The sequence below is a fragment of the Bos taurus genome, unplaced genomic scaffold, assembly GCF_002263795.3.
Source record: "Bos taurus isolate L1 Dominette 01449 registration number 42190680 breed Hereford unplaced genomic scaffold, ARS-UCD2.0 ScbfJmS_892_Leftover_ScbfJmS_927, whole genome shotgun sequence".
In the NCBI taxonomy this organism is placed as follows: Eukaryota; Metazoa; Chordata; class Mammalia; order Artiodactyla; family Bovidae; genus Bos; species Bos taurus.
This window is the reverse complement of record NW_020192291.1, coordinates 488,023-503,907: the sequence shown is the minus strand read 5'-3', so window position 1 is coordinate 503,907 and position 15,885 is coordinate 488,023. Positions and strand designations below refer to the sequence as shown.

Here is a 15,885-nt window from a genome sequence, read left to right as displayed (position 1 = left end):
GGTTATTGATATTTCCCCCGGCAATCTTGATTCCAGCTTGTGCTTCTTCCAGCCCAGCGTTTCTCATGATGTACTCTGCATATAAGTTAAATTAGCAGGGTGACAATATACAACTTTGATGTACTCCTTTTCCTATTTGGAACCAGTCTGTTGTTCCATGTCCAGTTCTAACTGTTGCTTCCTGACTTCCATATAAGTTTCTCAAGAGGCAGGTCAGGTGGTCTGGTACTCCCATCTCTTTCAGAATTTTCCACAGTTTGTGGTGATCCACACAGTCAAAGGCTTTGGCATAGTCAATAAAGCAGAAATAGATGTTTTTTCTGGAACTCTCTTGCTTTTTTGATGATCCAGCGGATGTTGGCAATTTGATCTCTGTTTTCTCTGCCTTTTCTAAAACCAGCTTGAACATCTGGAAGTTCACGGTTCACGTACTGTTGAAGCCTGGCTTGCAGAATTTTGAGCATTACTTTTCTAGTGTGTGAGATGAGTGCAGTTGTGAGGTAGTTTGAGCATTCTTTGGCATTGCCTTTCCTTGGGATTGGAATGAAAACTGACCTTTTACATACATGACTACTGGAAAAACCATAGCTTTGACTAGATGGACCTTTACAGCAAAGTAATGTCTCTGCTTTTTAATATGCTATCTAGTTTGCTCTTAGCTTTTCTTCCAAGGAGCAAGCGTCTTTTAATTTCATGGCTGAAGTCACCATCTGCCATGATTTTGGAGCCCAAGAACATAAAGTCTCTCACTGTTTCCATTGTTTCCCCATCTATTTGCCATGAAGTGATGGGACTGGATGCCATCATCTTAGTTTTTTAAATGTTGAGTTTTAAGCCAACTTTTTCACTCTCCTCTTTCACCAAGAGGCTCTTTAGTTCTTCTTTGCTTTCTGCCATAAGGGTGGTGTCATGTATGTATCTGAGGTTATTGATATTTCTCCCAGCAACCTTGATTACAGCTTGTGTTTCATCCAGCCTGGCATTTCAGATAAGTTAAATAAGCAGAGTGACAATAGATCACAAAAAATCTAGGCCCCACATTTTTCATTCGGAACTTGCAGGCTCAGGGCAGGACTGTCAGACTGAGGCTGACAATCCACATCAAATTTGAGAGAGAAGAGTATGAGGTTAGTATGACGTTGCAGCCATCAGTCAGCAGAGGGGAAGTATACCAGGTACTGCCTGGAGACCAGGTGAGCATCCTTAACGAGAACTGAGGACCCAAGCACCCCTAAAGGAGTGGGTTCCACATAGCTCTCATTTGGGTATCCTCTGACAGAGAGAAGGGCTAAGGAACCAATTCACTTCTTCCTCTGGGGTGTCAGGGAACTGCTGACTTTGGTTTGAGGTGTCAGCTTCAAAGCATCAGAAAAGAGGAGGCTCTAGACCTGCCAACAATTGACTATATGAGTATGATGACCCTGACTATAAACTGAGAATACCCTCAAACCCAGAAGCGAGGCTCCCTACTGCCAGCCCCTGCTGTCACCATAGTATACCCCTAGCAGGGTTGGCAGGCTGCATTCTAAGGCTGTAATATCCTGTACAGTTTTCTCAGGGGACAGGCTGATCAAAACAGAAGCCTTGAGAGGTCCTCGACCAGTGCCCCCAAGGACCCTGCAGAGGTGGCTTTGGTTAAAGCCAAGGTGGAATCTCCCTGCTGAGGTGCTTACAGCGTCTTATTCTCCTTCCTCCAGGTGCCCACGTCTTCTGAGCTCCTGTCTATACTCCTTCCTGCTGTCCCTGACCATGCCTCAAAGTAAGAAGAGTAAGGCCCATGGTGGTGATAAATGTCCCCAAGCCCAAGGCAAGACCCAGAGTTGTGGTGGTGCTCAGGCCATAGCAACAGCAGAAGAGGAGTCCACTACCTCCTCTCTTCAGTGTGAAGATATTACCCAGAGTCTGCCTGGTGCTGAGTCATGTAGCACTTCCCGGGAGCGTCAAAGAGTACCGACCATTGCCACTACTGCTCTCTTTTCTTACACTAGATCTTGTGAAGCATTTGATGGCCAATAAAAGTATACAGCACTTGCCTATGAGGTCCCACCCTTCACTGAGACCCCAGGAACTGACTGTTTAACCAGGAAACCTAGCTTGTTGGAGCAGTTCCTTCTGTACAAGTATAAAATGAAGCAGCTCATGGTGAAGGAAGACATCCTGAAGATTATCCACCAAAGCCACCATGACCGATTTGCTGAGATTCTCAAGAGAGCCTCTGAATGCACTGAGCTAGTCTTTGCAGTAGATCTGAAGGAAGTCGACTCAGTTGTTCCCTGCTATAATCTGGTCAGCAAATTGAAACTCCCCAACAATGGGAGGGTGCGTGGCAGAAGGGGTTTACCCAAGACTGGTGTCCTGATGAATCTCCTGGGTATGATCTTCCTGAAGGGCAACTGTGCCCCTGAGGAAGACATCTGGAAATACCTGGGTACGATGCGAGTATATGCTGGAAGAAAGCACATTATCTATGGAGAGCCCAGAAAGCTCATCACCAAAGATTTAGTGAGGCTGAAGTACCTGGAATACCACCAGGTTGCCAACAGTGATCCTCCACCTTATGAGTTTCTCTGGGGCCCCAAAGCACATCTTGAAACCAGAGAGATGAAAGTCCTGGAATTTTTGGCAAAGGTCAATGATGCTGTTCCCAGTGACTTCCCTGCTTATTATGAAGAAGCTTTGCGAGATGAAGAAGAGAAAGCCCAAGGCATGCATGCAGCCAGGCCTGACACTACTGTCAAAGTCAGTATACCTCCCAGGGACATGCTCAATATTATCATCCCACCCATAAGGAAGTATGTGAAGTTTTTACCCCGAGCCAGGAAAATATAACATCACAATAGGGATTATATTATTGGAAATGTGAAAGAATCCCATAGTAAAATAGTTAGGATAATGGAATAGAAAAAAAGTAAAATATGGTCAATGTTAGTTTTTCTTGTTCCTTTTAGTCTTTAGCTTTGTTAAAGTAATTGATCTGTGCTCTGAGTTCCTTAGCTTCTTCAAGAAAGTAAGAGAAGTAAAATGCTAGTAAAGTAACCTTGTGTTTATTGGCTCTTTTATTCATCAAACATTGAGAATATGCTCTTGGGAAGGCTCAGTGCTAGTACTGGGGATGCTAATATAAAGAAAACCCAGCCTCTACTCACAGAATTTTAGAGCTTATGAGTTACACTCATATGAGTAAGATACTGAAATATTCTCTATGACTTATACATAAAGTAAAAAGAATGGTTGAAGTGGAGGGTATTCCTTATGATGGCCCTGCCTGCCTGGCTGCTCAATCACTTAAGTCATGTGTGACCCCATGGATGATAGCCCACCATGCCCCTCTGGTACATGAAATTTTCCCAGAAAGAATACCGGAGTGGGTTGCAATGCCCTCCTCCTGGCGATCTTCCCGACCCAGTGATTGAACCCACATCTCCTGTTCCTCCTGCATTGCAGGAGGATTCTTTGCCACTGGGTGATGGCAGTTAAGTGTAAATTTCCTGAGTAAGGCAGTTTGGGACTTTAGGAAACTATGAGTCCTCACTGGAATGTAATTTTCATTGCTGTTGTGTGGTGGGGTAGTTGAGATCCTGAAGTGATGAGTAGAGGCCAAACCTTCCAACAGCTGATAGAAAAAACCCTGTATCAGTCTGCCCAGGCTGCTGTAACAACACCATAGATAGGGTGGCTTAAACAACAGACATTTATTTTTCACAGTTACAGAAGTTGGGAAGGCCACAATCAGTGTGCCAGTGGATTCTGTTCCTGGTGAGAGCTCTCTTTCTGGCTACCTTCTCTCTGTCCTCACATTCGGAGAGAGAGAATTCTGGTCTCTCTTGCTCTTCTTCTAAGATACCTGATTGCATCATAGGTGCCCCATCCTCATGACCTCATCTAAACCTAATTATCTCCCTAAACTTTCACCTTCAAATACAATTACATGGACACGGTGGGAAGGAGAAAGTGGTTAGGGCTTCAACACATGAATTTTGCCAGGGACACAAACATCTGGTCTATAATGGCAAACTGCTGCTACAAATTATTTTGGGATTGTGGATAAACTATAGAAAAATCTCCACCAGGGGCAGGAAAGGAAGGTGTCCTTTGCTCTCGTTCTAGTGCAGATGAACACAGTGTGCAAACTAGGTATTGTAGGCACATTATTTCCTGGGAGTTTCTGAAAAATAATGGAGACGTTCCCCTTAGGTGAGATGCCAAGAAACCACTGTGCTGGCACTGTTTGCCCCAAACTGGGAGAGCCAGGGTCTGATCCATTATAAAGGCATTTTAAATAGGTTATCTTAAGTAGAGTTTGGCAAACTCTTGAGGGATAGCTTTTTTATGAGAGTGTAATGAATGTAAACAGAGCTGGTTTGGATGCAAGGGCACCTGGAAGGGATGGTAGGGTTAATCTCCTAGATAGACGAAATCTAGGAGCTTGAGCTGTACCCAGCTAGGGACAACAACTCCATACCTAAATCAAATGCTCAAATCGGTAAAGTTAGTTTTGCCAGCTAGAGAGACTTTTTGGTTGATTCAGTATTCTTTTTCTAAGAATATTACATATTTGAAATTTCCTGAGTTAAACATTCCAAGGGAGGTAAATGGTATCATCTGAGATGAAAATAATATAAATTACTGCTATTCTTTAAATATTGGGTGATATTTGCTGGTCCTCTTGCCATGTGATTTATATATGGTACATACATTTCAACCATCTTACAAGATAGGGCTTACCAAACTCAGCAGATGAAGAACTCACAGTTTTCTCAAGTTCACAAGACTGGTTGTTAGCAGAGCTGGGAACAGACTCCTGGTCTGAATTTGTCCACAGGCCATACTGTTTCATTCTTCCCAGCCTGGGGCAGACCTGTCTCTTAATTCACTTTTCTTTGCACTATGTATCTCAAATAATAAAAAGGCCCTTGAAGTTAAAGTGCTAAAAGCAAGTCTACTGAAGGGGAGAGTGAATATGAGAATAGATCAGTATGTGGGAACTGTCCCTGGGTTTCATTTTCCTAGGATCCTACCAAGAGCTAGCTCTGTCCAGAAACTAGTATTTTGTTCAGCTCCAGTTCTTTCCACCATTACAGCATCCTCTCCTCTCCTGGTCCCAGAATTCCCCAGTGTGTCCTCCTTCCAGCTCTGGAACCTGACCTCCTGCTGACTAGTTCTTCTCTGCAGCCTCTTCTGAGGGCTGCACTCTGCTCAGTGGAGTTGACAGTCCATATCTTCTGCTGTCCCCACCCCCCTACCCCCCACCTTAGAGCATCTCAACTCCCTGGATAGCACTTCCTTTATCATGGATGTGTACCATCTTTATTTTCCTATTTATGTGGTAATTTGGAGATCTTTATTTCACTGTCTCTCTCTCTTCATTATTTTTTAAATATTGTCTCTTTTGATGGTTTAAATAGCTTCTACATTTATGTATCACTTGTTTATACATTTATTGCTGTGTATCAAGTTTGCAAGTAGGAATTTTTATATTTTGTGAATCCAAGTGGGATATTTTCATTCTTATTTTTTGATTCGGAATGGGTAACATGATATTGGAATAGGTGTTACTTTAGAAAAGTAAAGTATGTCAGTAGAAAAATTGTTGTGATTAAGAAATAGAGCAAAATAAAGTAAAAGATTGTCACTTCCTGTCTTCCTTATCTTTAGTCTGTTGTACAGTAAAAATTAAATGATACGTACCTGCATTTGTTTAGTTTAGCTAAGAATTTAGGAGAAATTAAATCTTAATAAATTAGATACTATGCTCCTGGGCTCATTTATTCCCTTAACACCAATTGGGCATCTGCTCTTTGGAATACACTGTGTTATTTCTGGGTGCTAGGATCTGTGTGTCTAACAGCCATCATCTTAAAATGAAGATGGTAAGATATTATGGTAAACCAGAGGGCAATTAAAAAGGGCAATTAAAAAGAGAGTGAGGGAGTTGAGGTCTAGATAAATGCAATGAAGTGGAAGCTAAGTTTAAATGCTCCAAGCTACGTCCACTTGGGAAATTGCAAGCTCTTCAGACTAAAGTTTAAGTTCAGTTATGTCCTGGGGAGTTTAGTGGGAGTGAGGAACAAAGGCTAGCTCTTTGCAAGATGTATCTCAGAATGGAGAGACTTAAGCTTGGAGCACAATGACACCTTTATCACTGGATATATTGACACCTTTATCATTATGTAATTCCCTTCTTAATCCCTGATACCTTTCTATTCTCTGAATTCTGCTCTGTCTGTAATTAGTACAGCCACTCCCACTTCATTTTGATTAATGTTACTAAGGTATATACTTCTCTGTTCTTCTACTTTAATCTGTGCGTCTTTGTATTTAAAGTGGGTTTCTTTCTTTAAACAACATATTGTTTGGGTTTGGTTTTGGGTCCACACTGATAATCTCTGCCTTTTAATTGGTGATTTTAGACTGTTGATATGCAAAGTAATTATTGATGTGATTGGGTTAATATCTACCATATTTGTTACTGTTTTGTATTTGTGGCCTTTTTTTTCCCTCTTGTTTTTATTTTATACTCTTTTTGCTCTGTTTGTGGTTTTTAGGCTAATTAGCTTGATTGGGGGAATCATTTTACAATGTACATATATGTCAATATCACATTTCATACCTTAAATATATGTAATGTTTATTGGTCATTCATATTAATACCTCAGTAAAACTGGAAAAAATTAGTTGAGCTTTTATGGGATTCCAATTTCTATACTTTAGCATATCAATTATTTTTAAAAATTTATTTTCAGTGGTGGCCCTAATGTTTGTAATACACATTTACACCTAATTTAAGATCACTTTGCAATAACCCTCTATTATTTTACGTATAGTGCTAGTAGCTCATAATCACAGAGTAGTCCTAATTATACCCTCCTGTCCCTTGATTATTTCTCTTATTCATTTTGCTTGTACATAGGCCATAATTGGACTTCCCAGGTAGCACTAGTGGTAAAGAACCCACCTGCCAATGCAGGTTAGATGTAAGATGCAGGTTCGATCCCTGGGTCGGGAAGATCCCCTGGAGAAGGGCACAGCAAGCCACTCCAGTATTCTTGACTGGAGAATCCCATGGACAGAGGAGACTGGCAGGCTACAGTCTATAGGGTCTTACAGAGTCGGACATGAGTGAAGCAACTTAGCACACATGCAGGCCATAATCATCTAAAACATTGTTGTAATTATTGTTTTGAACAAACTGATACCTGTTAGATCAATTATGAATGAGAAAAAATGTTTTCTTTCACTTCCATTTATTCTACCTCTAATTCTCTTCTCTTTAGAAGGATTCAATATCATTTTCCTTCTTTTTGAAGAATTTCCTTTATTTCTTACAAGGTCGATCTACTAGTAACAAGTCTCTTCAATTTTTGTTTGTCTGGAAAAGTCTCTATTTGTTCTTCCCTTTTGAGGGATAATTTTGCAGGATAGAGAATTCCTATATATTTTCCTCTCAACACTTAAACGTTGAGAGGAAAAAATACTCCCCTTTTTTCTGATGTGTATGGTTTCTGAGGAATAGTCAAACATAACTCTTATCTTTGCTCTTCCACAGATAGGCTGTTTTTCCTCTGGCTTCTTTTAAAATTTATCTTTATCTTTGATTTTCTGCAGTTTGATGTGTGGGATTTTTTTTTTGTTTATTTGTTTGTTTTTGTTTTTTGACACCATCATGTGGTTCTTTAATTCTCAGCAGACAGTGACTGGGTGTCCTACAAATATAACTCAATTCTGACACTGTCTACCTGGAGAATGCATCACAGCCCCCAGGTTAAAGGTTCAGTCCTACAAGACTGACTCTACTTCAAATGCCAGTCACAGGTCCCAAGTAGCTACTTGTCCTTCTGACCTACTGGCTACAAAGTTCACAAGCGATTCACAGTCCTACACCCCTCTTAAACTGGACCGGATGGCTATGTGGAATTGGAATTATTTCCCTTGTCCCATATAGAAGGATAGAGAAGGCTAGAGCTAGGTGTTTTATTTCTCCCAAGCCAGTCTGGCTCTGATAAAACTTCAATAGATTAGGCTCTGATAATATAATTTCTGCTGAGGGCAGGTTTTGTTAAGGACAGAGTGTTCTGGCATATGTCAGCTGATTACTTTTTCCTCTACCTGCAGGAAGCCCAAAGGGATTTTTTTTAGTCTTAACTGTGAGAATCTGGTAACACTCCTGGATGTAAAATTCACAAAATGTAAAGAATTTTTAACTCTCAGACTTTTCCACAATGAGCTTCCTAGAAATTTCTCAATTATAGTTTAGATTTTCCTACCCTGGCACTGGTTCCCATTGAGGTTTCTGTTTTTTAAATTCTGATTCTCTGTATTGACCTGACAGCCCTTCCAATTAGAGGGGCAGCAGTTTTCTCTGTGGTCTCACCTCTCTGGCTGATGTAAAAGATTTATTGATTTTTTTCAGCTTTTTATTTGTTGTCAGGATGGAATGACAACTTCTAAGTGACTCACATGCCAGAGAGGAAACTGTAACTTTATTATTTCAATTATTCTTTCTGCCCCTTTCTCTACTCTGAGACTTATTTTACATATGATTTCATAACTGATGATGTTCCACAAGTCTCTTAGGCATTTCTCATTTTCCTTATGTATTTTACTTTCTGTTCCTCAGATTATATAATCTCAATTGACCTGTCTTCTGGTGAGTCTTTCTTTGGCCTGCCCGAATCCCCTACTGAATCCCTCTAATGTATTTTTTATTTCTGTTACTGTACTTTTCAACTCCAGAATTTCTATTTTGTTCATTTTAATAATTTTAAAAACTTGGTTGCTGGTCTTCATTTGGGGAAACAGAATTCTTAGTTTCCTTTAGTTCTTTGTACATGGTTTCCCTTACCTCTTTCATAATATTTAAATGGCTGATTTAAGGTCTTTGTTTAGTAAGTTCAATATCTGGGCTTCCTCTTGTACAGTTTCTATTAATCTCCTTTTTCTCTACTTTTTTTCATTGCATCAGTTCAGTTCAGTTCAGTCACTCAGTCGTGTCTGACTCTTTGCGACCCCATGAATCGCAGCACGCCAGGCCTCCCTGTCCATCACCAACTCCCGGAGTTCACCCAGACACACGGCCATCGGCTCAATGATGCCATCCAGCCATCTCATCCTCTGTCGTCCCCTTCTCCTCCTGCCCCCAATCCCTCCCAGCATCAAAGTTTTTTCCAATGATACCTCATGGTTTTTTCTTGAAAACAATACATTTTGAGTATTATAATGTGTTAACTTTGAAATCAAATTCTTCCCCCATTCACGGCTTATTTTTGCTTCTTCTTATGGTTTCTGTTTGTTTGCTTCATTAATTTTCTGAACTCACTTTTTAAGATATGTGTTCTTTGTAATGAGTGGTCACTGACTCTGTTCAATTAGTTGATTGATCAGCTAGTGACTTGACAGAAATTTCTTAATGCCTGAAATAAAAAATATAAATCACCTCCATTCTTTGCAGATGGGCGATATGTGTTTGTGTTGGAGCATGCCTTCTACAATCAGTTGGGCAGTCTGCAACTTTGCTTATACTTTTGCTTGCACAGAGTCTAACTGTGAGCCTTAGGTAAGAGACTAGGGCCTTCCAGGTATATTTTTTTAGCATTAGCTAGTTCTGGGCATTCATATGATACTCCAGATTCTCAGAAATATATAGTAGCTTTAGAAAGCTCCTTTCCCCCAAAGCATCTCATTCTTTACCTTTCTTGCCATGCCTTTTGGTTTGTCTGTGATTTGTTCCAACTATTATCTTTCAGGCCTCAGTGGCTTATACCCTTAGCTCTAAATATTTCTGATAAACATTTTGCAGTAAAATGCCTCTTCCCTGGGAGAGTTTAGAAAAATAAAGGAGTCCTTTGAACGCATCCTTCAGGGAGCCATTGGATAGGCCAAAACAACCACAATTCCCTCCGAACAGGCCACTTTGCCCTCTCTAAAATAAGGAACCCATATCTGGAAAATTGGCTCCCTTCCTTAAGGACAGTACTCATTGGAGGAGCCAGGTAAGAGGTAGGTGAAAATTCCATGAAGTTTGCTTATCAAGATTCAGGCTCCCCCTTTTTCTTCTAATCAATGACTTTATCTTTCTTTTTTAAATTGAAGTATAGTTGATCTACAATATTGCTCAATGTTGTGGTTTCTGCTGTATAGCAAAATGATGCAATTATACATATATATATATATATATATATATATACACACATTTTTTTCCATTATGGTTTATTATAGGATATTAGATATAGTTCCTTGTGCTACAATGGTAGGACCTTGTTGTTTATCTATTTTATATATAGTAGTGTGTATCTGCTAACCCCAAATACTAATTTACCCCTCACCTACCCCTATCCCATTTGGTAACCATAAGTTTGTTTTCTGTGTCTGTGAGTTTGTTTTCATTTTGTAAATAACCTCATTTGTGTCATATTTGCCCTTCCTGACATTCAACGTGGGATAGCTCCTCTAAGCCCTCCTGTGCCCGCGCAGCCACCACTCCCTGGACATGGGGTTGGTCCTCAGAAAACGAAAATCATGGCATCTGGTCCCATCACTTCATGGGAAATAGATGGGGAAACAGTGGAAACAGTGTCAGACTTTATTTTGGGGGGCTCCAAAATCACTGCAGATGGTGACTGCAGCCATGAAATTAAAAGACGCTTACTCCTTGGAAGGAAAGTTATGTCCAACCTAGATAGCATATTCAAAAGCAGAGACATTACTTTGCCAACAAAGGTCCGTCTAGTCAAGGCTATGGTTTTTCCTGTGGTCATGTTCGGATATGAGAGTTGGACTGTGAAGAAGGCTGAGTGCCGAAGAATTGATGCTTTTGAACTGTGGTGTTGGAGAAGACTCTTGAGAGTCCCTTGGACTGCAAGGAGATCTAACTAGTCCATTCTGAAGGAGATAAGCCCTGGGATTTCTTTGGAAGGAATGATGCTAAAGCTGAAACTCCAGTACTTTAGCCACCTCATGCGAAGAGTTGACTCATTGGAAAGACTCTGGTGCTGGGAGGGATTGGGGCAGGAGGAGAAGGGGATGACAGAGGATGAGATGGCTGGATGGCATCACTGACTGGATGGATGTGAGTCTGAGTGAACTGCGGGAGTTGGTGATGGACAGGGAGGCCTGGCGTGCTGCGATTCATGGGGTCGCAAAGAGTCGGACACGACTGAGCAACTGAACTGAACTGTGTCATATTTTAGATTCCATATGTAAGTGATATTATATGGTAATTGTCTCTCTTTCTAACTTATTTCAATAAGTATGATAATGTCTAGGCCATCCATGTTGCTACAAATGGCATTATTCATTCTTTTTTTAAAGATTATATAATTCCCTTCTTAATATTGTAAATTGGATCCACAGTTGCATAGCCTAAAGAATGATGAAATCATTAATTTTCCTTGGAAGACTTTGGATACACTGATAGTGTGACCACAGACAGGTTGTGTAAATAAACTAACACATCCACAATGTCACATGCATAATAATTACAAAACAAATATGTTAAAATAATAATTTCAAAAAATTGAAATATATCAACTATTTTGGCATTCTGGGCTTATGCATGCAGGTCAGATAATAAAACAGTAATACTCATTCTTACAAAGATGCATACAGTGAATACTGACAGGAGATCCTTGAGAATTAATATGTACAATTGCTTCCACTGCATGAAAAGAAATTGTAAAAATTGAAATTTAACTCATAATGCTAAAATACTGCATGGGTCCAAGGCACCTGCTATCCATGAATACTGATCTTAAGGTAATATTTGGAAATTTAGAAGTTTGTCATATAAGTATTATAGAGATAATGTACATTACAGCAACTTAAAAAAAATAAAAAACTTTAATGTGACTATTTCATGATATGGTCCAATTATGTATAAAATTTCTTCTAGAGAACCAAAGAAGGTTTTTGGAACAATATGTACAACAGAAGCTAAAATTTCCTCCTTTGCTTGCCAGTCATGTGACTATACTTATTAAATAGTCTTTCAAACACTCCAAATACTTTAGTTTTTACAAATGGAGTTATTCATTTTGCAAAGATGAGATACTCATTTCTTGATTTTCTGTTTGTCTAGAATAAAGTATTTGTCATGAGGGGAGGAGGATTCTTAAACTGCAGCAAACTAAGTAAATTTCTTAACAAAATCTTTAAAATAAAATGCCACACTATTCTTTGCAAGATAAAAGTACTGTATTATATAACTTATTTTTGTCAAACCATACCAAACACAGAGCACAAATTTATGTAGATTAAAATGATTATACTTACCTATAACAGAGGGACAATTTTAATCCTAGTACCACCTCATACCAGTCAGAATGGCTATCATTAAAATGACTACAAATAGCAAATGCTGGAAAGAGTGTGGAGAAAAGGGAACCAACCCTCCTACACTGTTGGTAGGAATATAAGTTGGTACAGTCACTATGGAAAACAGTATAGAGTTTCTTCAGAAAACTAAGAATAGAATTACCATATAATCCAGCAGTCTCACTCCTGGGACTATACCAGGACAAAACTATAATTCTGAGAGATATATACACCCCTATGTTTGTAGCAGCACTATTCACAATAGCTAAAACATGGAAACAACTTAAATGCCCATCAACAAGGGAATAGATAAAGAAAAAGTGGTACACATATGCAATGGAATACTACTCAGTCATAAAAAATAAAAGTAAAAAAAATTAAAATAAGGTAAAAAAAGCCAAAAAATAACAGTAACTGGAAAACTCACAGTAAAGGGGTTGGGGAGGGTCCAGAGGGGTTCCTGAATCTAATTAGGGGAATCTTTCAGATCCATGACCTAACCTGGCTAATATCCAGAGCCTCCTCAATGTACTCCTAACAAGGAAGAAAAAGCCATGGTCTTTTAAAAAACCCGAGATGAAGCAGAGAAAGAGAACAGAACAGAAACAATGCACATGGTGCTATTTTCAGACGGGGAATCAAGGGCTCCCAGATAATGGACCCAATTGGGACCACCGAGACAGAGGAGAAGGGAGTGGAAACAGAGGCTGGCCCATTATATAATTATGATAATTATGATCCTAAACAGAATCCAGGAAGCAGAAAAGAAACCCAGCAAGTGGAATAAGATAAAAGAAATTTATCAGAGCCAACAAAAAACCCTTTGGCATTCCTAGAGCCTCAGGGGATGCCTCTGAATCTATGCTATTGATGATTGAGTCCTTGGAAGGAAGACAATCCTGAGGTGCTATTTCTCATTTCCCAAAGTGCTTCAGCATTAGGCATAAATTTCAGAAAGTGGAAATAGAACCAGATAGCCCTACTTTTCACCTGGTCAAGGTTGCCTACCAGGTATTTAATGAACAAGATATAGAGGAGGAAGTGGAGAAAGAAATGGCAACCCACTCCAGTATTCTTGCCTGGAGAATCCCAGGGACAGAGGAGCCTGGTGGGCTGCCGTCTATGGGGTTGCACAGAGTCAGACACAACTGAAGCGACTTAGAAGCAGCAGCAGCAGAGGAGAAAAAGTCAGAGGGTAAAAAGGCCTAGAGACCCACCTACTGGCTATTGCTCTCTGATGTCAGTCAGCATGAGAATTTGGACTAACTGCCCATGGAGACTCTCTTCTCTGGTGAGTGACCCCAGGCCCCATGGAAAGATAGAAAGCCAAGGAAACTGGGACCCAATAAGTGCACCATAGTTAAACAGGAAGGGCATTGGAAAAGAGACTGCCTGAAGGGGGATAGAAATTGCATATCCCAGTCACTACCCTGGAAGGCAGGTTGTCCAAGTAGAAAAAGGATGACAGGGCCTAAGCAGGCACTCCAGCTGACCCTGAGGAGCCCTGACTGACTTCAGATAGAGTGGGGAAGGCTGTTGAATTCTTAGTCAACACCAGTGCCACTTACTCAGTTCTGAACACCAGATTATGCAAACTCAATTCACAAGAGTTGTAAAATTATGAGAGTATCAGGGAAGGCCCAAGAATGGATATTCACAGAATCATTTGAATATCCATTGGGTAAACACACACTTATCCATTCCTTTCTGTGTGTCCCTGAATGCTCTATACCCTACTAGGAAGAGAGATCTTATACAGATTGGGGAGCTACTATCCACCTAATGGTGGACAAATTGGAGTCTGGGATCCCCTTAGTAAAAGGGCGTAAGATCACAGTGTTAATGGCTGAGAGTATACCTCCCCGGACAGAGCAAGTTGATCTTTCCAGAATTATCCTGAGGTATGGGCTCAGGGATGGGTGGAACAAACTGTAGGAGCCAGTGCCATGATAGTCCGTCTAAAACCTAGACATACATGTCCCAGTAGAAAACAGTATCCTCTTCTTCAGGAGGCCTTGTTGGGCATAGCCCCTGTTATACAGGGCCTAAGTGACCAGGGCCATATTAGACCATGACAATCAGCCTGTAATACCTCCATTCTCCCTATATTTACAAGTGACAAGTGTTAGTCACTCAGTTGTGTCTGACTCTTTGTCGCCCCATGGACTATAGCCCACCAGGCTCCTCTGTCCATGGGATTCTCCAGGCAAGAATATTGGAGTGGGTTGCCATTCCCTTTTCCAGGGGATCTTCCTGACCCAGGGATCAAACCCAGGTCTCCATCACAGGCAGATCTGTTACCATCTGAGCCACCAGGGAAGCCTCCATTCTCCCTATAAAGATATCCAATAAGGAATACTGGATGGTACAGGGCCTCAGGGCAGTCAGTGAAACCACTGAGGAGGTACATCCAGTAGTCCCTAATACCTGTACCTTGGTGGCTACTCTATTGTCCACCAGGACTTGGTATTCTGTACTGGATTTAAAAGATGACTTCTTTTGTATTCCACCAGCTCTCGAGTCACAAGAAATTTTTTCTCTTGAGTGGCAGGATCTAAAAGTACCACAAAAACATACTAGAGACTGAGAATGGATCAAGTTGGCAGAGTAGAATATGGAGCTCACCTTCCCCCACAAACACATCAAAAATACATCTACATGTGGAACAATTCTCACATAAAACTAACCAGAAACTGGCAGAAGAACTTCTATACAACCAAAGATTATAGGCAAGAAATATTTCCACATAACCAGGTAGGACAGAAAAAAAGTATAGGGTCAGGACGTCCCTCCCTGGAAGGATCTGAAAGGAAAAGAAGAGGACCCTCAACACGGGAGGCAAGTGTGTGAAGCCACAAACTGGACATCCTATGCAGAGGAGACAAGCCCCTTTGATGGCTGGGAAATTTACTGGGATAGGTAGAAAGTCGGGAGAAGCCTAGATTCTTCTCACAAAGAGTTTACACATGCTAGCTTGCTAACAATCAGCAGAGAGCAAATAGGACCTAATTAAACTTCAAAGGTTTGCACAGCAGAGGAAACCATCAACAAAATGTAAAGACAGCATACAGAATGAGAGAAAAATATTAGATTGGCCAAAGGTTCATTCAGGAATTCCTTCCCATCTTACGAAAAATCCAAACGAACTTTTTGTTCAACTCAATATTTGCAAATGAAGCAACTGACAAAGGCTTAATTTTCATAATATACAAAGAGCTCATACAAATCAATATCAATAAAACAACCCAATCAAAAAATGGGAGAAGGCCTAAACAGACATTTCCCCAAGAAGACATACAGATGGCCAACAGGCACAGGAAAAGATGTTCAACATTGTTAATTATTAGAGAAATGCAAATAAAAAAATGAGATTTCACCTTGTACCATTCAGAATGGCTATAATAAAAAAAAATCTACAAATAATAAATGCTGCAGATGGTGTGGAGAAAAGGGAACCTTCCTACACTGTTGGTAAGAATATAAATTGGTGCAGCCACCATGGAAAATGGTATGCAGATTCCTTTAAAATCTGAAAATAAAGCTACCATACAATCCAGCAATTCCATTCCCATGTAT

At 40.3% G+C, this 15,885-nt stretch overlaps 1 protein-coding gene and 1 long non-coding RNA gene across 2 annotated transcripts in view; one reads left to right on the top strand and one right to left on the bottom strand.

Moving 5' to 3' along the window:
• LOC132344802 (uncharacterized) overlaps window positions 1-15,885 on the bottom strand; it is a 282,704-nt gene that overhangs the window by 34,934 nt on the left and 231,885 nt on the right. The window lies entirely within an intron of this gene.
• On the top strand, window positions 1,750-2,891 carry LOC781489 (melanoma-associated antigen B5). The gene is given in 1 exon segment (XM_024989304.2): window positions 1,750-2,891. A coding segment is annotated over 1 exon segment (1,080 nt). The 3' UTR covers window positions 2,830-2,891.